The 25,152-nt window shown below is 40.9% G+C and overlaps 1 protein-coding gene across 5 annotated transcripts in view; it reads right to left on the reverse strand.

Annotated features, from left to right (window-relative positions):
* Positions 1-24,391, reverse strand: part of ptpn4a (protein tyrosine phosphatase non-receptor type 4a) — a 58,153-nt gene extending 33,762 nt beyond the window's left edge. For 3 of the 5 annotated variants that reach the window (XM_067410374.1, XM_067410375.1, XM_067410373.1), the window contains exons 1-2: positions 24,031-24,389; positions 6,946-7,100 (exon numbers count right to left, since the gene is read on the reverse strand). In XM_067410374.1, the coding sequence (XP_067266475.1) occupies positions 6,946-7,083 (138 nt within the window). In that variant the 5' untranslated portion in view covers positions 7,084-7,100; positions 24,031-24,389. Of the gene's footprint in view, positions 1-6,945; positions 7,101-24,030 lie in introns of all 5 variants that reach the window. The other 2 variants (XM_067410376.1, XM_067410377.1) reach the window with 2 other exon arrangements.
* Positions 24,392-25,152: the final 761 nt, after the last annotated feature.

Consider the following 25,152-nt stretch of genomic DNA (forward strand, 5'->3'; position numbering starts at 1 on the left):
GTGAACTTGTTTTTGGGGCACGCCACAAAAATGAATCCCAACTCAGCATATAGCTACTGCTTGTCACACAGTTTTTTCTTTCGTTTTGTTAGTCTGTTAATTATTTAAGTGAAACTTATTTTGAATATTTATTCCTTTTATACAAATATAATTTTATTCTGTTTTTCTCTTTTCACAGAAGCACTGCAGGTACGTGATGGGACGATGTGTGAATCCTCGTGTTCTGTTGTTTATGCTGCTATTTGAGCATGTATTTCACTATAATTATTGCACATATTTATGATTAGGGATTTGAACAAAAACCTTCATGTATTAAACATTGGTGTGAAACTGATCTTGCACCATGTTACAGACATGAATCATGCCTCAAATTGAACAGCTAGTTGTGGAGAGCTAAGCTATAACTTTTCCAAATTATTAGACTCATCTGAGGGATGATGAAATGAGTGAAAATACACAACTGACTAAGCTATAAAAACCACCATATACCATAGACACTTGGACGTGCAAGTAAGCATCTAGAAATGATCTATCAACTACCAAGAAGCCCCTAGGGTCGCTGTGATTTTGTTCCAGGGCATGTTCCTGGATCAACATCTTTTGTTAATTTTAGAACAACATTCCTGTCCGAAAACATATTCCTAACCCTATCCCTTCCCCTAAACCTAATCCTACCCATCACTAAAATCAGGGAGAAATTGTGAATAAGAATGGTGTAGAAGCCCTTAATCCTTGCTGTAAGCCTAAACTTGACATTAACTACCTAATCTTCAAATCTAATCGGTTGATTGGAATGTTGTTATAGGATCAATAAGAATGTTGATCCAGGAGCATGTTCTACTTGGTGAAATCACGTTACATTTTCTTCAGAAATGTAAAAATGCAGTTACAACATATATTGCTTAAAGGGTTACTTCACTGCTGGCAAAATGGGCTTTCAATAAAAGTTGGCTGCCTAATACAATTAAAAAAACTGAAATGGTTGCTACCTGAAAACGTACTCGGTTACTAACGTAACCTCGGTTCCCTGAGATACGGAACGAGTACTGCGTATGGGGAAAGGTCTCCCTTTTTCCCCGCTGCTGAAGCCTTTTTTCAATAACGCAGTGTAACTGCACCGTCATTGGTTCACTCATAGACAAGTTGTTGAACCAATGGCGGCGCGGCATAGCTGCGCGGCCTATGGCGACAAAGCGCGCGAATATTCCCGCCGAAATGGGCGGGGTATAGGGCTATATAAGCAGGCGTTTCGCCATAGGATTTCAGTGTCAATCGACTGAAGCGACGACCCTGAGCCGCAGCCTCGTGGCACGGCAAGTGACGCAGTACTCGTTCCGTATCTCAGGGAACCGAGGTTACGTTAGTAACCGAGTACGTTCCCTTTCGATACTTCACTCGTACTGCGTATGGGGAACGAATTCAACCACGCCGTGCCACGGCTGGGAACGATATAGCTTGCATTTGGCCACCCAGAGGGGGGCAAAAAGGACAAGCGGAGGCAAAGCCTAACCGAACCCATGGTTACACTGAAGGAAGATACTTCCTATGGTGGCGTGAAGCGGGACCTGTTGGAAGCCGCTAATCACACCGACAGGACCCGAGCTTGTAAGGTCGGGACATCGAGGTGATAGAACCTGACAAAGGTGGACGGCGAAGACCAGCCGGCCGCCTCACAGATGTCTTGGATGGAAACTCCGTTGGACCAAGCCCACGAGGAAGCCATTCCTCTAGTGGAGTGGGCCCTGACTCCTATGGGGCAATTAGTGCCCAGTGAGGAGTAGCACAGGTTAATAGCATCCACTATCCAACGGGAAATGCGTTGTTTCGAGACCGGAGACCCTTTGGTGCGGCCGCCAAAACAAACAAAGAGCTGATCCGACAGTCTGAAAGACTGTGATCGGTCTATGTAGGTCCTCAATGCCCTGACTGGGCAGAGTAGCTGCAGCTCTGGTTCGTCCGCCGAGGGAGGAAGAGCAGAGAGCGAGATGACCTGAGCTCTAAACGGAGTTGAGAGCACTTTAGGGACGTAGCCATGCCTAGGTTTCAGAACGACCTTAGAGTCACCAGGCCCGAATTCGAGGCATGCAGGGTTCACAGAGAGGGCCTGCAAATCGCCAACACGCTTTACCGATGCTAGTGCTAGTAGCAGAGCGGTTTTTAGTGTTAGGGGCCTGAGGTCGGCTGAACCCATTGGTTCAAATGGGGCTCCTTTCAAGGCCCTGAGGACCAACGAGAGGTCCCAGGAGGGAATAGTGAGAGGGCGAGGAGGATTCAAACGCCTAGCACCTCTCAAAAAACGGATCACGAGCCCGTTTCGTCCCACCGATTGGCCAGCAATAGGAGCGTGGAACGCTGCAATGGCTGCTACGTAAACCTTAAGCGTGGAAGGGGAGCGCCCCATTTCCAAGCGTTCTTGGAGGAAAGACAGTATGGAAGATACGTCACTCTCCACAGGGTCTATGTTGCGTGTTGAACACCAATCAACAAAGACTGACCACTTCTGGTCGTAGAGGCGCCTCGTAGATGGGGCTCTAGCCTGAGAAATGGTATTTAGGACGTCCTCGGGGAGGCTAGTCGGCTCCCATCGAGGGACCAGAGGTGCAGAGCCCAGAGCTGCGGCTGTGGGTGCCAGATTGTTCTGTTTGCCTGAGAGAGGAGGTCCCGTCTCAGGGGAATCGGCCACGGGGCTCTTAGAGAGAGCCTGAATAGCTCCGAGGACCAAACCTGGTTCCTCCAGAGCGGGGCCACCAGAAGGACTCTGTGCTGGTCTTCTCTGATACGCCTGATGACCTGGGGGATCAGTGCGATCGGAGGGAAAGCATAAAGGGGCGTGCTGGGCCATGTGTGGGCCAGAGCATCTACTTCCTTCGAGAAAAATGTTGGGCAATGAGAGTTGTCTTCTGAGGCGAAGAGGTCTACCTCTGCCTTCCCGAAGAACTCCCAGATCGTGAGGACCACTTGGGGGTGGGGAGCATCCACTCGTCGGAGGGGATGTTGCTCCGTGACAACATGTCCGCACCCAGATTGTTCCTGCCAGGAACATGAGTCGCTCTGAGCGACTGAAGCCTCAGAAGAGCCCATTCCAGCAGACGTTTCGCCAGAGCGCATAAGCGGCTGGACGAAAGACCGCCTTGGTGGTTCAGGTATGACACCACCGTCATACTGTCTGACCGAACTAGAACATGACGTCCCGTCAAGTAAGCCTGAAAGAACTGAAGGGCTTTCATCACTGCTAGCATCTCTAGACAGTTGATGTGTAGATGGCTTTCCTCGTGGCTCCACGAGCCGAAGGCCGGTCTGCCCTCGCACACAGCGCCCCAGCCCAAGTTGGAGGCGTCTGTTGAGAGCACCGTCCTCCGTGAGACCGCCTGTAAAGGGACTCCGCGTTGGAACCATACTGGATCCATCCAAGGTTTCAGGGCTAGAAGACAGGCCCGATTGACCTTGAGACATAGGCGGCCGTGCCGCCATGCGCTGGGAGGAACCCGGAACTTCAACCAGTACTGAAGAGGCCGCATCCGAAGAAGGCCTAGCTGCAGCACCGGGGAGGCGGAAGCCATCAGCCCTAGCAGCCTCTGGAAAAACTTCAGAGGGAGATAGGCTTTGTTCGTGACAGATGCCGTGAGCTGCTGAATTGCCAGGGCGCGCTCTGGCGAGACTACTGCCGTCATACGGACCGAGTCGAAAACTGCTCCCAGAAACGAAATTCGTTGAGTGGGGCATAGCGAGCTCTTGGCTAAGTTGACCCTGAGACCCAGGCATTGTAGATGGCTGAGGAGCACGGATCTGTGGCGTTCCAGCTCGTCTCGCGAACGGGCTAAGATGAGCCAGTCGTCGAGATAATTCAGAACCCGGATTCCCATCTGTCTCAGAGGGGAAAGCGCCGCGTCCATGCACTTGGTGAAAGTGCGGGGAGCCAGAGACAGCCCGAAGGGCAGGACCGTATATTGGTATGCCACCCCTTCGTATGCGAATCTCAAGAATCGTCTGTGACGGGGGCTATCTGGATGTGAAAATACGCATCCTTCAGGTCCAGCGAGCAGAACCAGTCCTCGGGGCAAATGTGCGCGAGGATCTGCTTCAGCGTCAGCATTTTGAACTTCCGTCTCATGAGGGAGTGATTCAAAAGCCTGAGGTCTAGGATGGGTCTGAGACCGCCATCCTTTTTGGGGACCAGAAAGTAGCGGCTGTAAAAGCCTGTCTCGCTCTCTGACGGAGGAACCATTTCCACAGCTCCTTTTTCCAGCAACGACATGACTTCGGCCCGGAGGACATGAGCGTCGTCCGGATTGACCGATGTTTGAAGCACCCCGGCGAAGCGGGGGGCCGTCGTGCAAACTGGAGCGAGTAGCCCTGGTTTACGATCCCCATGACCCATTCTGACACATCGGGGATGGCCTGCCAGGCCTCGGCCCGAGTGGCTAGGGGTTGAATAATGTTGGGTGACAGACCGCCGTTGAGAGGGTCGTACACCGCGAGGGGTGGAAGAGGAAATTTGCTCTTTTTGTGATGAGGTAAAAATTTGTCCGCCGTGAAAACGGCGTTTGGAGTGGGCGCAACAGGTGTGGGCCCAGCTGTCACTTGGAGTATGTTTCCCACGCCCGGAAATAAACGAGGCGGAGGGGAAATTACTCGTGGGAGCTTTTGGGGTGGTCCGGTCGTAACGGGACGGTCCCCCATCCTCTTCCTGTCCGACGAATCAGGACGACTTCGGAGGCACCGGGTCCAGCACAATCCTGGGCCGGGGTCCCTGGCGCCTCGGGAAGGGAGGGCGCTTCGCAGGGCGCGAGCGCTGGCGATGCTCCTGGGGCGGCGCTGCCTGTGTTGCAGGTGGGGCTGGTTTGTTCTGCTGAGCCGGCGCAGTCCTGGGGCGGCTAGACGCAGAAGCGGAGCTGGAGCGCTTAGGCAAGAAATGCCTCATAGCCTGAGACGATTTCTGCGCGGCAGTAAAGCGCTCAGTGAAGCCATCCACTGCAGGCCCGAAGAGACCAGAAGGCGAGACCGGGGCGTCTAAGAAGGCCGTCTTGTCTAGGTCTTTGATCTCCGTTAGGTTGAGCCACAGGTGGCGCTCCAACACGACCAGGCTGGCCATGGAACGACCGATGGCCTGGGCCGTAGCCTTCGTAGCTCGCAGGGCAAGATCCGTGGCGCTGCGGAGATCTTTGAAGGCTGGCGCGTCGATTCCAGACTCATCCAGAGAGCGGAGGAGTTTGGCCTGGAATGCTTGAAATATGGCCATGGTGTGGAGCGCAGAGGCAGCTTGGCCCGCCGAGGTGTAAGCCCGTCCAGCCAGAGTAGAGGTGGTCCGACAGGGCTTGGAAGGAAGGGCCCTCTTCGTCTTCCAACCCACAGCCGCGGGAGGACAGAGGTGAGCAGCCACCGCTTCATCTAGGGGTGGCAAGCGCTCGTATCCCTTCTCCTCGGCGCTGTCGACGGCGGTGAGGGCGGAGCGGTGCGTAGTGTGGAGGCGGGCAGAGTAAGGAGCGCGCCACGACTTCGTCAGCTCTTCGTGGACCTCAGGAAAGAAGGGCGCTGAACGCTGGCGAGGTGCTTGGCGGCGGCCTGGCAGAAACCATTCGTCCAGGCGGCTGCGAGACGGCTCCTCTGGAGGGGCCCACTCGAGGTCCAGCTCTTCAACGGCTCTAGACAGGATGCGGAAGAGCTCGGCATCCATGCCCTGGCCATGCTCGATGGGTTCCAAGGGAGGCGGTGGAGCGGGGTCTTCCGGCTCGCCAGCCCATCCTTCCGCTTCGGAAGCCGCAAGAGACATGGAGTCGTCTTGTTCGTCGTCTGTTCCCCCGAATGAGACGAGGTCACTCGCTTCTGCGGAGGGACGCTGCTCAGGGCGAGAGAACAGAACGGGAGAGAGTTCCCTGGGAGGAGAGGGCGAGGCACGCGGGGGCTGGGCCGGCGTGAGCTCGCTCAACTCCTGGCGCTGAGTCGCTCTACCCCGCTGTCTTTTCCTCGCCGGCTCGCGGGAGGAAGGAGACGGGAGGGCGCGAGCGGCGAGATCGCCTTCAGTGAAGAAGGCGACCCGCGAGCGCAGGGAAGCGAGACTCATACACTCGCAGTGCGGGCATGAGTCTCCAGCGAGCGCGCCGTCTGCGTGGGGCTTGCCCAGGCAAGCGACACACTCGCTGTGTCCATCGTCGTCGTGCAGGGGGCCCTGCAAGTACCACATGAGTGGCGGGGCATCGTGAGACGCCGCTGCCGTGAAAACGGCAATTGGGTGGCTCTTTTAGAGCGGCGAGGGCCGCGGAAGCTCTTAGAGCGGTGAAAACCGCTGGAAATCGCTCTTTTAGAGCGGCGTTAAAGCCGCGGATGAAGCTCTCAGGCGGCGCGCCGGATGGCGGCAGGGGACGCACAGGAAGCGGCCGGAAGCGGGAAGCGGGAGGCGGCGGCTCGGCGACGGCGCTAGAAGCTGCAGTCCGCGAGGGCGCCGGCGCTTTCTTCCACCGGCGAGTCCAGGCGAGTCCGCTGCGGGAGCCTCTTCAGACGGCGGCGAGAGCAGAAGGCGGCGAGCTTCTTCGGCTTCAGGCGGAGATCAGCGAAGAGAAGTAGATGTCGTCGCTGAAGGAGAAAACACTGAAATCCTATGGCGAAACGCCTGCTTATATAGCCCTATACCCCGCCCATTTCGGCGGGAATATTCGCGCGCTTTGTCGCCATAGGCCGCGCAGCTATGCCGCGCCGCCATTGGTTCAACAACTTGTCTATGAGTGAACCAATGACGGTGCAGTTACACTGCGTTATTGAAAAAAGGCTTCAGCAGCGGGGAAAAAGGGAGACCTTTCCCCATACGCAGTACGAGTGAAGTATCGAAAGGGAACTACCTGCTACCTGTTGTTTTCACTTTTAGCGAGTTGAAAACAGCGAAGTTAGACTTAAACACAACATTAGTTCATGATCTGATCATTAGTAAATCGAATTATTCACATTACTTACATTGACTTTAAAAGGCTGGACAGTGTTATCCAAAAGAAGAATGTTGCAGACCACCTCGGTGCGCTGCCTGTCGCGTGCCAGCTCCGTCGCCCGGACATTGTAGGATCTGCCTGCAGGCAACCGGAAGCGTGTGGTCATTACGGTCCAACCAGAGTCTGTAACACAAAGATATCTGCTTGAGGTTGCGCAATTCCAGTATAACATAACATCTGCATCAGGTTGAGTTAGTAATTAATTTTAAAACAGGAATAATTATTACTATAAATATTTAATTACAGCATAGGCAAATTTGTACCAGTTAAACTGGATCACAGCATTTACAAGGCTGATTCGGACTCGAAATGAAATGCACATATGACAAACTGATATTTTAATGTACAGCCTACATTGTGCCTAAATATATCCATTTCCTTAGGGGCTCTTACGCAGCTTTCCTGCTAAAAGTAACAGCAAATGGGGGCAGTGGATGGACTCAAAGAATAGGTCGCATGCACAGAAATACAATTGATCCGATTACAACAAAATAATTTTCAATTTTAAAGTAAAAATGGCAAGACAGTTTCAACTGTTGATTCAGGTTCATCTTAAAGGTGCCCTAGAATTAAAAATTGAATTTACCTTGGCATAGCTGAATAACAAGAGTTCAGTACATGGAAATAGTGAGTCTCAAACACCATTGTTTCTTCCTCCTTATATAAATCTCATTTGTTTAAAAGACCTCAGAAGAACAGGCGGATCTCAACATAACACCAACTGTTACGTAACAGTCGGGATCATTAATATGTATGACCCCTATATTTGCATATGCAAGCTCATGTTCAAGGCATTAGACAAGGGCAGGACGTCTGGATCTGTGCACAGCTGAATCATCAGATTAGGTAAGCAAGCAAGCAAGAACAATAGCGAAAAATGGCAGATGGAGCAATAATAACTGACATGATCCATGATAACATGATATTTTTAGTGATATTTGTAAACTTTCTAAATGTTTCGTTAACATGTTGCTAATGTACTGTTAAATGTGGTTAAAGTTACCATCGTTTCTTACTGTATTCACGGAGACAAGAGCTGTGGTTATTTTGATTTTTTAAACACTTGCAGTCTGTATAATGCGTAAACACAACTTCATTCTTTATAAATCTCTCCAACAGTGTAATGTTAGCTTTAGCCACGGAGCACCATCAAACTCATTCAGAATCAAATGTAAACATCCAAATAAATACTATACTTATGTGATTAGACATGTTGCATGACGAACACTTTGTAAAGATCCATTTTGAGGCTTATATTAGCTGTGTGAACTTTGTTTATGCTGTTTAAGGCAAGCGCGAGCTCCGTGGGCAGGGAGCAGGAGAATTTAAAGGGGCCGCAGCCTGATTTTTAATGCGGCGCATATTTAATGATGCCCAAAATAGGCAGTTAAAAAAATTAATTAAAAAAATCTATGGGGAATTTTGAGCTGAAACTTCACAGACACATTCAGGGGACACCTTAGACTTATATTACATATTTTAAAAAGACGTTCTACGGCACCTTTAACGTTCAGGAGACCATTTACATCTCAAATAGACCCAAACTGGCCTTTACCGAATAATACACTGGAATTTCATCACTGGAATCAATTATAAATCTACATATTAACACTTTAGTGTTACCCATTTTTTCCATATTATCTTAGGATAATATGGAAAGCCTTATCAGGAAGTTCTGTTGTACTCTATTTAGGTGAATAGAGCAGTAGAGCAGTTTGTGTGTAAGATCAGCCGAGTGGAAGTGCTTTTACTTCAGCATTCTGACATGTCCACGGGTCTTCAGGCCATCCAGATACAAAGACACTTCTGAACCCCTCTCATGTTCATTCATAGATCTACAGTCACGCAAAGGTCAAAGTAAAATATTTCTGACCTTTAAGGTACCTCACAGGGATTTCTGGGCATTCAATCTTAAATGTTTTTTTGTATTGGGGGGGGGGAGGGAAACACTATAATAATGCAAATAGATTAAATATAAGCATTAGCATTTGAAATGAAATGAAATTAAATTAAATACAACTCAAAAGCAATGCCTAGTTTTAAAGGGCAATTTTGCAATGTCACATCAGCAAGAGAGATCAGGTAAAATGAATGCTTATGAACTAACAAAAGATGAATATCATTTTGTGAAAATGCTAGACTGGAACTGCATGAGGAATACATTTTAGCTGACAGACCATCAAGAATGAGCGCACCTTGCAGGATTCTCGAACACAGTTATAATGAAAAACATCTGAAATCACCTTGCCGATGATAACGTACCTCACCTGCCTTCTGCCTCTGCATTTAAAACAAATCTAGAGAGAAACTGCCCTTTGCAGACATTAAGTAATATAGGATTCAGTTTTTCACAGGTTTATTTATGATTTAAGAATAAAGAATGGCATTTCAACGAAGCAGCTTACATGTGCACTGCTGGAAGTCAATAATAAACAAAATATAAAACTACTAAAAACAGTTACAGTTTACAAACTCAGGACAGATGCTACAAACAATGTTCTCATTGTTTCATAATGCCGAACTAGAAGCTGAGGGACTTATAAAGGTGTAAACAAAAAGTCAAACGTCACCTTAATGGTTTACTACGGTCTATTCCAAAAACATCAGCTTTAATGCATTCAAAGCACACAAACAGTGCGCAAAGGTCAGTAAGCATGGCAGCATCTACAAAGCCCAGGTGTCCTCAGTGTACTGTAGCTCGAACCTCCTTTGCAGGCTAACCTTTATATGTCTGTTCCCTCAGGGGACGTCACCTAACCACATGAGCGTGCTTGAATAGGCTTCTATTACATTCAAACATAACTCTGCTCTGCAGAACAAGCATTTAACTCGCAAATGAATTAGAATAGAATAATAATTCACTAAAACATAAATCCTTCTATGCAAATTGGCCATTTTTCATTCCATTTTTTTCATTCCCTCTGCCCAGTTGTGAAATTATTTCGAGACCATCTTGAGATCCTTGCATTCAATTGTACAATCTCAATGCAAAATAATTACTCACTGAACCTCTGCTTCTCGTAAACACTACCGTGTATTGTGACATTGATGTTGTGATATTCAAATGATATGGATTTGAAAATAGATGGATCATAAGGCAATAGTTATTTATTTTAATAGGTATTAATCATTTATTTCTTAGCCAACAAGTATTCAGTGAAGTGATTGATGCCCATGAGTGTGTTATGTTGGATGTTTTTAGTTCTAATATTTCAACTGACAGGCAAGCCTATATTTTTGATGGACGTAATGACGTGCATGAGGAGTGAATTAGATTTAGATTTAATTATAAAATGTGCTGGAAATGTTCTAAATGCTTTTTGCATAGCATACTTATTTTATGGAATTAAGTTTATTTCATGGGTTACATAAATTACATGTTACTGACTGACATCTTTGCTTGTCAAAAATGTTACATTGAGCTGGTCGCAAATTCATTGACTTTTGAAAATCAAGTTCATTTTTACCAGGAAAGGAGTGGTTTTGATGCACAGTTGTTTTTATTGTCTCTAATAACAAAAAAAAACCCATGAAAATGCAGATCCCGTTGTAAATAATAGTTTAAAATCACTTTTTTTAAATTGATGTTCCATTATTACCCCTTGGCAGATTTTGACTCTTTTTTTTTTTTTAAGTAATTCATATTTTTATTCCATAAAGAAGCAAGAGATGTTTATTGAGCACCAAACAGCCATTCAGGAGGGTCCATTCATGTAACCTAAAAATATCCATAATCCATGCCATTGTCATAGGAGCATTCATAAAGACATCTCATAAAGTGAGGTAGATTACGTTCACCTCAAATACAATATATTAATATATCACTTTATGTAATCTTCTTTATTTAAATTAGGGGTGCACCAAAATGAAAATTCTGGGCCGAAACCAAAAATTCAAGATGCAATTGGCCGAAAACCGAAACTGAAAATAAATAAGTTAATAATCAATTAATCAAACTAGTTAAAAATCAACACTCAAATAGCTAAAACTGAGTGTTACAAACATGTAAATTGCACACAAAGCAGTTTTTATAAACTATTTTTATATTTTTATATAAAGTTTATATTTTAATAACAATTGTTTCTACTCTAGTTTGTTGGTGAAATATAAACATTTAAACAGCAATAAACTTTTTCTTGACAGATTTATTCAAACATGCATTAAATAATGAAGACCCCACTAACAGGTATGTAAAAGTATAATAAAAATATATAAAACAGTGCATATATTTAAAAAAAAAAAAAATGCTCCTCTCTAGAGTTATTTTTCTAGCTAACTAATGAGTTTATGGACATTGAATAGCTTTGTTGAGGTAAACGTAACATTAAGTGACATTGTATAGCCTACAAGCGGTTTTATTGACGTCTTTCCCCAGTTGAAACACTGACCGATTTCATGGGATATGCAAGTTGTAATGTATCTTTCATCACATCTTCTGGTGTTCACCCATGTTTACTTCATGCTGTAACTAGTAGTTAAGAGGAGATGAGATGATCGCTTCATGTGCGCTTGATCCGTCCTGCCGCTGAAACTGTATTAAAGAGTGTCAAATCTACATTTATTATTTGAATTTCATAATAAAATCTACAGAATTTTTAAGTTGAGACTTCATATTAAAAGTAACAAAGCACAAAGCAGAATTTTCGGTGCATCCCTAATTTAAATAACTATAATATCATTAACAAGCATACTGAGCCAGAAGTCGACATGTATGACCAGAGCAATGTTTTTAAAGTGCCACACAGCAACAGTATACATTTTCTGGAAACCAACCTACAAACAGCTTATTTATAGTAGTCTCTGAATATTACAATTCTTTTAACATAAAAAAAGACAAACTTCAGCTTTAAATGTTGTTTTCATTGGATGATGTGAATAGTGGGTATGCAAGAAAATGCTAATTATCAAAACCAGGTAAAATTACTGTCACTTTCACATTAGCAGCTTGCACCAAAATGTTTTTTGTGTGTTCTCAAGTACAAAATATTGCAAGGCATGGCAAAAGGCTAGACAAGGTTCTTGCTCCCCCTGAGCCAAGACTCAACATTGAAAAAGAAACACATTTTTTTGATTAAAGCTGCACATTCCAGCCAATTCTGCATTGCTTACAGTAGCAGGTTTAACTGCTGAGGGATTGTCCGCTCTAATTATGCTGTGAGTTTCTGGACACACAGATCCTGCATGCTTCCACTCCTGCATCCGGCCTCTCCGCTGAGACACAACCAACCACCAGGAACATAGAGCTACTTGAATAAAAGGACGACTTCCACAGTAATCAATATCCTGTAAACAAATCTGCCTCACTTCATTAGAGTGAAGAAAGCCTCCCCTGGGCTAGAGATGGTAGAAAAGGCTCAAGTACTTTAGTAATGGAGACTACAGCTGAGAAGTCGGCTAGCTCAAGTCAAATGATCTGTATTCATTATACGTCCCCAGACAAGGGACGCCCAGATCGATAGACGCTGAGTGTACTACACGGTCAACTTGGGCCTTGAGCCCTTTGCACAGATCTATTGCATGCTGGAAATCCCCAACGTCACATCTCCATCCATTCATCTTGCTTAAGATACAGATGACTCAGGAGACTCACATGTTACTCTGTCCAATTAGCCTGCAGCATCTCTACAGATGAAATTGTGACTCAAAAGGCACAAACTGGATTAGTTCATTATAATAATACCATTGCAAAAACATGTTGAACAAAGCAAGGATTCATCAGAGGCTATGAAGAAAAAAACAACTTTAAGTGATTGATTAATAAAAAAGTGGCAACATCAATATGATAATGAATTGAAATGTAATGTATTATATATTATAATAATTATAATAAATCACAACTAGAAGAAGGATAAAGAAAATATGGAAGGCAAAGGTTTAGGTAAGCTTAAAGGATTAGTTCACTTTCAAATGAAAATTACCCCAAGCTTTACTCACCCTCAAGCCATCCTAGGTGTATATGACTTTCTTATTTCTGATGAACACAATCTGAGAAATATTAATAAATATCCTGACGCATCCAAGCTTTATAATGGCAGTTAGTGGGATCAACGAGTATGAGCTGAAGAAAGTGCCTCCATCCATATCCATCATCATAAACATATTCCACACAGCTCCGGGGGGTTAATAAAGTCCTTCTGAAGCAAAGCGATGTGTTTGTGTAAAAAAATATCCTTATTTAACAATTTATGAAGTAAAATATTTAGCTTCTGCCAGACCGCCTTCTGTGTTCTACTTATGAAGAAATTGTATAACTCTCACAGTTCAAAATGCTTACGCTACATCCTACACATTCCCTATTCAACTTACGGTAAAAACTTATCTGACAGTTTACACTTTCTTCGTAACTTGAATAGGGAAGGTGGTCTGGCGGAAGCTGAACTTTCTTCAGCTCATATTCAGCGATCCCACTAACTGCCATTATAAAGCTTGGATGCATCAGGATATTTATTAATATTTCTCTGATTGTGTACATCAGAAAGAAGAAAGTCATATACACCTAGGATAGCTTGAGTGTGAGTAAAGCTTGGGCTAATTTTCATCTGAAAGTGAACTAATCCTTTAAGTTTTAAGCTTTTGGTTCTGGCGCACAAGAATCAATATGCAACACATGCAGTCTTTGTAGTGTAAATGTAGCTATATGGTAAAGTATGCAAGAAAGATCAAAATTCAGTATGCAAAAATATGTGAGAAAAAAAAAATGTAACACTCCATGATAAAGTTTCATTTGTTAAAATTAGTTAACTATGGCCCGGTTTCACAGACAGACAGAGCTTAGACTAAACCAGGATTAGGCTTATATATTAGCTTTTATAACCATGCCTTTGAAAGAAACATTACTGGTGTGCATCCTGAGACAATACATTGGCACTGACATATTTTAAGATATGTGAGTGCACATTGCTTTCTGTTAAAACAGCGAAAACATGCATTTTAGTCTAAGACTAGCTTAAGCCTTGTCTGTGAAACCGGGGGTACATGAACTAACAATGGAAAATAGTTAATAAATTATTATTAAAATTAGTTAATGTTAATTTTAACATTTAAATATACATTATTAATCAAAAGTTGTATCTGTTAATATTACTTTTTGGACCAGAGCTGAACTAACCGAAGATGAACTAACAACTAACATTTTTAATTATTAATAACATTAACAAAGATGAATAAATACTGTTTAAACTAGGGGGTGGACGGACGATATAGCAAAAATTATTGTATCATTTTTTTTTTTTCAGGCAGAATCAAGATCCACGATCTTATCTATTTTTTTCAACTTGGCTTTTATTTTGTAAGTCATTGTGAAATACAGCCAAACTAATTTACATAATTAACAAAATTTTGCCTTATCCATTTGGGCCAAAGTAGAGGTGGGCTATATGACCAAAATCTTATTTTGCTATTCTATTTCATTATTTTATCTTCTTTGTTATTAAAAATAAGAATACAAATAATAGGTCGAATAGAATATAAGATACCAAAGAAGTAAACAGTGCTTTAATTTTTTCAGATACAGTAGGTGAATTTAACAGTAGCATTCAAGTAAAAAAATAGAATGAACAAATGTAAAAATAAAACATCATAGAATTCACTGTATGAATTAAAAATGCACTGATCCCTATCAAAGCTCAAATGAGAGTGATTTTTTTATTTTTGCTCTGTATGTGTCGTTTGATTAACATTAATGACACAGACGGCAGGAGGTTTGTTAGGCTGCTGTCACAGGCCTATTGCACAGTTAAAATACAATGACACGCACCCCAACATTTTACATACACTAAAGATATAAATGACTGTGTTCATGTAAACGTATGTATTTGACAGTGTAAATGCAATAACAATGTTTTACCTGGCAAAGCTTGAAAACAAATGCGAATAATAAACTTTAGTGATGGCAAAGAACTGCCATGTCACATGGGTGTAACCCTACCGCTGTGTTGCTAAACATGTGATGTGAATGTACGTCGCTTTGTACAGTATGTTGGGATGGGGCGCCAGAACTGCAACTAAATCATTCACGATCTAAAATTGCGAAATTTGCACACCACTAGTATGAACAAATGTATTGCTTGTATTAACTAACATTAACCAATGGGACCTGTGAAGTGTTACCAAAAATGACCAAATAATAAAGAAATATCTGATCATCCTCCATAACACGGTTGTTATTTACATCTCATATCATCAGTGTGACCATTTGTGAGAGTGGCCATTATCAGCCCCATTGTGGAAAATTAAACCGTAACTGTACCAGCTGGCCCGGATCGGCACGGAATGGAGCGGTTCCCTGCTGAAAAATCCACCTAAAACTGCCTAAGCTGGTTGGCTGGTCATAGCTGGTTTTAGCTGGTCTCCCAGCCTCCCAGTCTCCTAGCCTCCTAGCTAACCAAACCCCCTCTAAAAACAGCTATGGCAGGCTGGGAGACCAGGCTTAGGCTGGTTTTAGCTGGATTTTTCAGCAGGGTTACGCAATGAGAACTGTTCGGCTAATGGCTAATAAGAGCTCTCAAACTTTCAAAATGTCAGTTAAGCAGTTTAAGCTAAAAAATTTTAAAGCAAGATTTTTTTTATGTTTTTAAATCAATTTTGTAACCAGCATGAAACATTAAGCTGCCTTGAAAATCTAAATAAATAAACGTCTGCCAATATAGTTCATTAGCTTAACTGTAACCTGATTACAGTTGCCTAGCAACTTGCTGCATTAATACAGTATTCAACTGACTGTCACGTCAGCCTTTTTAGAACTTTATCTATTTATTATTAGTAATTCTGGTATAAATGTGGGCAGCCATATGTTTTATGGATCCAAAGCTGTTTTTATAGCTTAATACTTAAATGGTTTTAAAATCTAAAAAAGTACATTAAAGTCTTATTTCACAGGGAAAATTAGCTTTCTCACAATATGACCCATTCAAACATGAAAAGGCTCTTATGAAGTGGTTGAATTTTACATTGCCTTGACTATGTGGATCCAGAAACTGTTACTTTTTATATTAGAAAGTGTTAAAACGGGATCAGCACATCTAGATCAGTCAACAACCAGAAGTGAAACAGGAGGAGGAGGATCACACAATTATGCACAGACATCATTCAGAATCACTGCAAGCAAAAAGACTCCCTCAGACTAAAGCTTAAAGTCTAAGGTTAGCACTGCTGAACACTGCAAAACAAATGCAAACAATCTCTCTAAAAAAAACATTTGCAACAATGCAGCAAAATACCGCAGACACACATTACAGAGAAAGCTTAAAGCGAATAGTAAATAAGTTATAAAAGGATAAAGCATTCAGTAAATTTGCCATGCATATTAGCTTGCAGTTGGTTTGAATCCCATTTTGGGAGAACAAACACAGACCTTTCCTCTACAGTGAGCGGCCAATGGCAGCCCACATAAACAGTGCAATGTGCTGTGAGTGTGTTCTCTGGCATGTGGGGAGGGGAAGTGGGCGTACATCCTGACTCAGGTGAGTACACACTTTCAAACTAGGTCTAAAGGAGTCAATGTGTAACCAGATCTTACAAGCATGACCCAGCCAATCTCTGAACTTGACATTTTTGCAGCCTCTGGCTACATTTGGCACATCAACCACAAATGCAATGGCTGGAGGAAGTAAAAAAGGAAAAGAGTGATTTTCCAACCGCTCTGCTTCAAAAACAGTTTGAATGTGGATGAGGGAAACGAAAAACAGCTTGAACAGTATGGAATTTTAAGGCAAAGCACTTTAGGTAATGCATTGTGATTCTGAACAATTGTGCATCGATACATAATCGATTCGATGCACAAAAGAATTGATTTTTTTTCTTTTTTTTTATTAAATAGGCCTGTCATACATATGCACTGTTTTACTGGTAATAAAGTACTTTTACTATAGACTATAATAAAAAGCATTTGGGTCTGATGTTTTGTGTTTCAAAAGAACATGCATGAATGAGAAAACAAGCTTGATGTTAAGGTTATTATATTATAGGTTATTCCTCAGAAACAAAGTGAAAATTTACTTCTTTTAAAAATTGCACAAATGTGCTTGAACAGCCAGATACTCAAAATAATAATTAGACAGATAATTTCTTGACGAATATTCACAGAAACATAGTCGGTTATGTCTTAAGTGAACATAAATCTGATGTGTAACATTATTTTAGATCCATGTATTAGGTTTTATTATAAACCTGAAGCTGTCTGTGAGATTGATGTTCATCAAAAAATAAAAGAAATGAGGAATCGAATCGGTACCCTCAGAATCAAAATCGGATCGAATAACACATCAATTAGATTACCTTTGTCGTGATTTAATGTTCACTTAAAAGTTCATCTTTAATAACACTTTAATAGTTTTAAAAATAGCAACATTAAATGTATGAATCTCAAGCAAATCTCAAAATGAATATCCAATTTTTTATTCTGTTTATTATAACGTCATGATGGCTAAATTTACATTAGATTAAATACCCAACAAATATCTTAGAATTTGTATTTAAATTCATTTACACAAATTAAATGCATTACAATTAAAAGGATTGATTTTAGTTATTATTGTAAATTTATTTATACAGAATAGTACAGCATTTTAACGTCAGCTTAAATTATTTATTGGTGAATTTCTAGTGGGAATACTTCAAAATATCCCATTGTATTTGCACGGTTCAACAAGAACACTATGGTATTAAAATAGTAATTTGTCCAAAAAGCCATGGTACTCATTATGTTCATTCAAGCATACCACACAGAACAGAATCGAAGCTCAGCTGATGTGGCCAAGCATGCGGTGTCTGTTTTCCGTGAGGTTAAAGGTGTGAAATGTTTTCAATTCATATTCCAGTTTAATATGCAGAGACAGCTACAAGTAAAGCTATGAGTAGGTTGATATCCTCGCCAAAGCGTAAACACTGCGGGCTCTGTTTGTTTGAGTATCCCAATGCAGCAACACTGGAAAAATTTGAAATGTAAAGCTAAGAAGCAGAGGACCCATCAAAACAGGTTTACTCTGAACTGCAAAGCTGTTTCCTAAGAGTTTCAGCATGTCTGGTAGTAGCATCTGAAATCAGTTTCCTACATTCAAATTAACTACAAGTAGTTAAATCAGTTCATAGCACTGTAATTAAAATTTGCTTCCACTCACTCCAGATTTGTAAAACACCACATCAAACATCCTATATGAAAAAAGTTCAATAAACCAACATTTAACTAACTTTTAACATCTTACCCTTCCATTATCCTTCATACCAAAAACAGAGGGTCCAATAGTTATAGGCAGATAGCTTATGGTTCTCATTTGAATAAATCCCTAATCTAAGGTATTTAATCTTTGGCATATAACTTGTCATTTTGTAAAAGGCAGTCACTGAATACTGAAAATGATCATTCTGATTGTTGCACAAAATATCAGATATTACATAATGATATTTATGTGCACAGTACACATAAAAAGCATACTGTGAATATCTTGTGAAAATATTTCATGCACAAGTGGTCCAAACACAGGGAACAGGTTGTACAATCAAAGGGAAAATACAGATGTACAGATATAGACACTCTCCCGTCCAGTGCTGTGGAAATTTTCCAAAGGACTCTTCCTCTTTCTGTCAAAACACAAGAACTTTACTCATTAATGCTTAAACATCTCATTGTCTCTTTGAGATGTGTCACAAGCCTTACATTAAAAATTTAGGGAAAAAAGGAGGTCGTCTATTTTTGTCTGTCTGAGTTTAGTTGCAGACAGGCAAGAGAAGCCAATGAAATGCAGTAGGGAATCTCTTTTATCATAAATCATATCTTCTGGGGCAGAAGGGACATTTTAATAACACTAATATTTTTTTCAGTTTTGTATCTTTCATTTCTTTTAAGGTCAAGTTCAACTTAGTGCTTTATTGTATGCCAGCATTACACCACCTTTCCCAAGTTTGGGGTCAGTAAGATTTTTTGGTAACACTTTACAATAAAGGTTTCATTTGTTAACAGTTAAACTAACAATTAACAGCTTTTATTAATCTTAGTTAATGTTAATCTCAGCATTTACTAAAACACTGAAATCAAACGTATGTGTTAACATTAGTTAATACACTGTGAAATAAAATGAATATGAACTTTTTTTGTTAATCAATGCTGTAAACATATATTGCTCACTGTTGTTAGTGTATGCATGTTAAGAAACAGATGAGACTTTATTGTAAAGAGTTACCATTTTTATGTTTTTGAAAGAAGTCTCTTATGCTTACCAATATTTATTTGATCAAAAATCTGTATTTTAATATAAATTCAAATGTAATTTATTCCTGTGAAGAGTGGAGTAATGGATGCTGAAAATTCAGTGTCACATGATCCTTCAGAAATCATTCTTACACTGATTTGCTGCTCAAGAAACATTTCTTATTATCAATGTTGAAAAGATGAACAAATTTTTAGATTAATAGAAAGATCAAAAGAACAACCTTGATTTGAAATTTGAAATAGAAATCTTCTGTAACATTATAAATGTCTTTACTGTCACTGCACCCTTGCTGATTAAAAGTATTAATTTTTTTCCCAAAAAAAAATAAAAAATCTTACCCAAACTTTTAAAACGGTAATTAGTGTTAGGTTCCAAATAAGAGATTTTATTCCCTGTCCACACAGTGATATAAATCTCAAGTAAAAAGGAAGCTCAGGATAGCTTTTCCTTTTCATTCTGGAGCACTTACCACAAAAATCTGACACACTCATTTCCTCAGGGCCGAGCGCGTGTTTGGTGACAGCATAAGGAAGCAACACTGAGCTTTATAATTAACAAAATCTATGATGTGGATTTGAAGGAGTACGCCAGTTCATCAAGAAAACTGGGAAATGGAAACTATTGAATGAATCCTCCCTCACAAAAACATTCTGCTAATAATAACATGTACCTTTACACTTGTAAAACACCTTTGAGTCTGTGACAGATGGAATGTACACACAGCTGTGATTTGCTTCTGTCATATCTGCTGAAACGCATGCGATGTGTGGCTGGTGATCCATTTTGGAGAGCCACATGAGCAGTCACCGCAACAGTGCTGACAGAACACTCTCTATTCATGAAACCGAGGACAGTCATCCATCGCGTACCTTCTCAGACAGGAAGTTTTTATTGGAAAGAACAAGCAGAGAAATCCTGTCAAAACGAGCCTGTATTTCCTGCAGGCTTGTCTCTTCATGACTCAATCCTGAGATGAATATATTTGACCTGCCAGAAGAAGGTGCAGTGACTAGATGAACTAATGATAATTCCTGACCGTCTGATGGGCGTTTCTGCATTGCAACTAAAATGACTTCTTCTTCAAAAAAAAAAAAAAAAAAGCGCTTTAAATATTATCAAGAGAGTCAGACACTGAAATTCTCAGTTGGTGATGAAAAGAAGCCTGTTAACTATAACAGGCTTCTTTTCAGCACCAAGTGAGAATTTCAGTCTCACAGCTCAGCTGATCTGCCTTGTGTCATCTGGAGAGAACACTATGATTCAGAAATTAATACTTTGATTCAGTAAGAAATTGGAACACTTTGAGCAAACGTGTCAGTAAAGAAGAAGATTTACACTTTAAATAAATGCTGGGTTTTTTTTAGCTTTCTATTCATCAAAGAATCCTTGAATATCACAAAAATGTCACAGTTTCTACAAAAATATTAAGGAGCGCAAATGTTTTCAGAGTTGATAGGAAGAAATGTTTCTTGAGTACCAAATCAGCATATTAGAATGATTTCTGAAGGATCATGTGACACTGAAGACAGGAGTAATGATGCTGAAAATTCAGCTTTGCCGTCGCACGAATAAATTACACTTTAAAATATGTTAGAATGAAATTAGTTATTTTTATTTAGTTTGAATCAAATAAATGCAGCTTTGGTGAGCATAAGAGACTTACAAATCAACTTTAAAGGTAGGGTGCATTCATATAACAAGAAAACTGTGGAAAGGAAGACCCTTCAGCTTGAAATGAAATAACAGCTCAGTGTGAGAGAGTACATGGTATTATGAAACATCCCAATAAGGTGCTTAACTTGGCCATGGGTTGCTCTCAGGAGGTCAGAACTTACATGGCAATGTGCTCGGTCAGGCAATGTGGTTTCCCATACCGAGATGGGCAGGTGCTGCCAGTTCCAACTGTCTGAGCACCTGCCTCCTGTTACCCCCTCTTCAAAGCCCCTCAATTCAGCTCCACATGGCCTTGGCTCAGGTGCACAGAAAAGCCTGCCAGGGCATTTGCTGCAGCCCTCACGTCCCTAACAGCTGACACCCTGAAATCATCCAAACTGCTCCTGCATAACCACTCCACTCAGCTGTAATGTTCATGACCATTCACAAAGTTAAATAAATAAATTAAAAATATATATATATACAAATTTTTGCACATGGGGATAGTATGTTTTTCTTTATTAAGAAATGGACACTTTTATTCAGAAAGGATATCTTAAATTGATCAAAAGTGACAGAAAAACCTTTAATTTGTTACAAAAACTTTCTATTTCAAATAAATGCTATTCTTTTGAACTTTATATTCAAAGAATCCTGAACGGATTCCTTAAAAAAAAAAAATTAAGTAACTGTTTTCCAAATTGATAATAATAAGAAATGTTTCTTGAGAGCCAAATCAGTATATTATAATTATTTCTTAAGAATCGTACTGAAGACTGGAGTAATGATGCTGAAAATTTGTCTCCTAGTTGGTTTGAGTTTAATTTGAGTCTAAATATTCACTATAGGGTTTAAATCTGGACTCTGACCAGGCCTAAACGAGCCTGATGGACGTGTTCTCAAGCCACTTCTTAGTTGTCTTTGCAAATTGGGTAGGAACGTTGTCTAGTTGACAAATAACTTCTGATAATTCCTCTTTAGATAACATTTGTGGGAAACAAGCCATTCTGCAATATTTTCCTGTAATTCAAAGCGTTCAATGACTTTTCAGAGAAGTAGCTCACCAAAACTAGCAGCTAAAAGGGCTCCCCACACACTGACACCTTTTCCTCCAAGAATCCTTTATTATTATATTCCAACCTTATTTTCGAAGAAACCACTGCAGGCTGGAGCATCACCATGCAACTTGCGTTTTATTGTGGTTCATAACTTCACACACATCTTTCCATATTCTGCCAAAAACTTCATTCTGTCTTTGATGTTGTTCTGAAACAGCAATGGCTTTTTAAGTTGTGCATTTGCTTAAATTTTGCTAATTTCCTGAACAATAATTTGTGGTTAAGACAATTAATAGCTTGTTTAGCCATTTTAGGCTTGGCCCAATATTTTTATTTTATTTATTTTTTTGCCCAGGTGTGTGTGTGTGTGTGTGTGTGTGTGTGTGTGTGTGTGTGTCTGTGTGTGTCTGTGTGTGTCTGTGTGTGTCTGTGTGTGTCTGTGTGTGTCTGTGTGTGTGTCTGTGTGTGTGTCTGTGTGTGTGTCTGTGTGTGTGTCTGTGTGTGTCTGTGTGTGTCTGTGTGTGTCTGTGTGTGTCTGTGTGTGTCTGTGTGTGTCTGTGTGTGTCTGTGTGTGTCTGTGTGTGTGAGTGTGTGAGTGTGTGAGTGTGTGTGTGTGTGTGTGTGTGTGTGTGTGTGTGTGTGTGCTTTTGTTTATATTACATTGTGGGGACCAAATGTCCCCATGATGTAATATAAACCTGAGTTCACCTACATCGTGGGGACCAGCCAGCGGTCCCCACAATGTAAATGGGTTTATAAATCATATAGAATGAGTTTTTGTGAAAAAGTAAAAGTTTGCACAGTTTCCTGTGAGGGTTAGGTTTAGGGGTAGGGGCAGGGTAGGGGGATAGAATGTACAGTTTGTTCAGTGTAAAATGCATTGAAGTCTATGGAAAGTCCCCACAATTCACAAAAACAAACATGTGTGTGTGTGTGTGTGTGTGTGTGTGTGTATATATATATATAATATAATATAATATAATATAATATAATATAATATAATATAATATAATATAATATAATATAATATAAAATAATATAATATAAAATAACAACACTTATTTTATATAGCACCTTTAAAAGTGTCTTTCTCAAAGCGCTTTACAAGAAAACATAACAGAAAACAACACACTTTAAATACAAAATATATACATCAAAGAAATAGAAAAAATAAAATGATTAATCAAGTAAAAGTATATACATACATACATACACTGTACAGTATATTATATATATATATATATATATATATATATATTTATATATATATATATATATATATATATATATATATATATATATATATATATATTTATATTTATATTTATATTTATATATATATATATATATATATATATTACACACACACACACACACACATACATACATACAGTATATATGAGTGTGTACAGTGTATGTAAATTATATATACACACACACACCTACATGTAACCATCTAATCGTGCCTTCATGAGGGAAGAATTCTGAACAACTGGTTTTCACCTGTCCATATGACGTCGTAATGATCGAGTCACATGCGTCTAGTCATAAACCCTGTCAAAAATGATGACGTCATTGACATGTAGACAGCCAATGCAACAGAGAGAGAGAGAGAGCGCGGGAGAGAGAGAGAGAGAGAGAGAGAGAGAGAGAGAGAGAGAGAGAGAGAGAGAGAGAGAGAGAGAGAGAGAGAGAGAGAGCACAAACTCGTCTTTGACTTCGAAATCACCGAATGTTTCACCAATGACAGGAATCATCAGTTCAGTGTTCGGCTCTTAATAAGAGAAGTTAAATTAGGATAATCCTCTCAAATAGAATAGCCTACATGATCATGGCCATCTCCCCTCAGAGCACTATTGTGTTGGTTAAATACACCACAAGATCCAACAAAATCAAATCTGCTTTAAATGTCTTCAGCTAAAGAAAAAGCTTCTTGAAAAACTGAACTTTCTAGTAAAACATTTACAAATAAACTGCTAAAGAAGTATTCCTTGTATGTGATCATTTTCTTGTCTAAAAGATAGCATTATGATATAAGAAACAACTTGAAATTTGTTTTTAGTACATACAGGAAAGCAGGCAGCATTTTAGTACAGAAATTCCCCAGCAACATCAAAGTGACATTCCGATTCTTACCGTCATAAACTGCTCCAGGGGTGTCCAGTTTTATAAGTAAAGGTTATTTCGTTAGAGACCCAAGGCGGAGGAGCGGAGAGCCCGCTCAGAGCAGCAGCCTCATACTGACCCGCTCCAGCCCAGCACACACATTCAACTCAACGGGGCCTCCGGTTCCAATAATCCACATAAACTCAATCCTGTAAAGCCAGTCAGCTACGACACTTAACAATCCAGTCAACGGACCACTAGGGCGGTGGAAGGGATCTCGTAGGAGAATAAAAACGCATTTCCCACTCCGGAGGTCGGCTCATCAGGATCGCTGACTTTTTTCAGTTGTGTCTCAGTTCACGGTGCTGTTACATTGTAGGAGCCGCAGAAGCAGCAGCAGCAGTGCTGAGTGTTACATTGTAACATGGCGCGACATCTCTCCGCAGCGCCACCAGCGGTCGGGGGTGGAGTCACAACCTGGAGATTTAGACGACAGACAGACAGACAGACAGACAGACAGACAGACAGATAGATAGATAGATAGATAGATAGATAGATAGACAGACAGACAGACAGACAGACAGACAGACAGACAGACAGACAGACAGACAGACAGACAGACAGACAGACAGATAGATAGATAGATAGACAGACAGACAGACAGACAGATAGATAGATAGATAGATAGATAGATAGATAGATAGATAGATAGATAGATAGATAGATAGATAGATAGATAGATAGATAGATAGATAGATAGATAGATAGATAGATAGACCAGTTTATTAAAATAATTATGCTGTTCACAGGCTTGTTTTATCCAGATACAGTGGGACTAACATTGATTGTGGACTTATTAACATGTCTTAACAAAAGTCTATTGCAGCAATTATTTTGCCAAAGGCAAGATCACATATTCGAGGCACAGAGTTTTTATGGACAATAGTGGCATCATGTGGTCAAATCGCGCTGATGCTCTTAAAGGGATAGTTCACCCAAAAATGAAAATTCACTGACCCTGACCCTAAAGTTCTTCTAAATCTGTATAAATTTCTTTGTTCTGCTGAACACAAAGGAAGATATTTGGAAGAAAGAGTGTAACCAAGCAGATCTCGACTCCCATTGACTACCATAGTATTATTTTTTCCTACT

This window comes from Chanodichthys erythropterus, chromosome 14 (genome assembly GCF_024489055.1).
Source record: "Chanodichthys erythropterus isolate Z2021 chromosome 14, ASM2448905v1, whole genome shotgun sequence".
NCBI lineage: Eukaryota > Metazoa > Chordata > Actinopteri > Cypriniformes > Xenocyprididae > Chanodichthys > Chanodichthys erythropterus.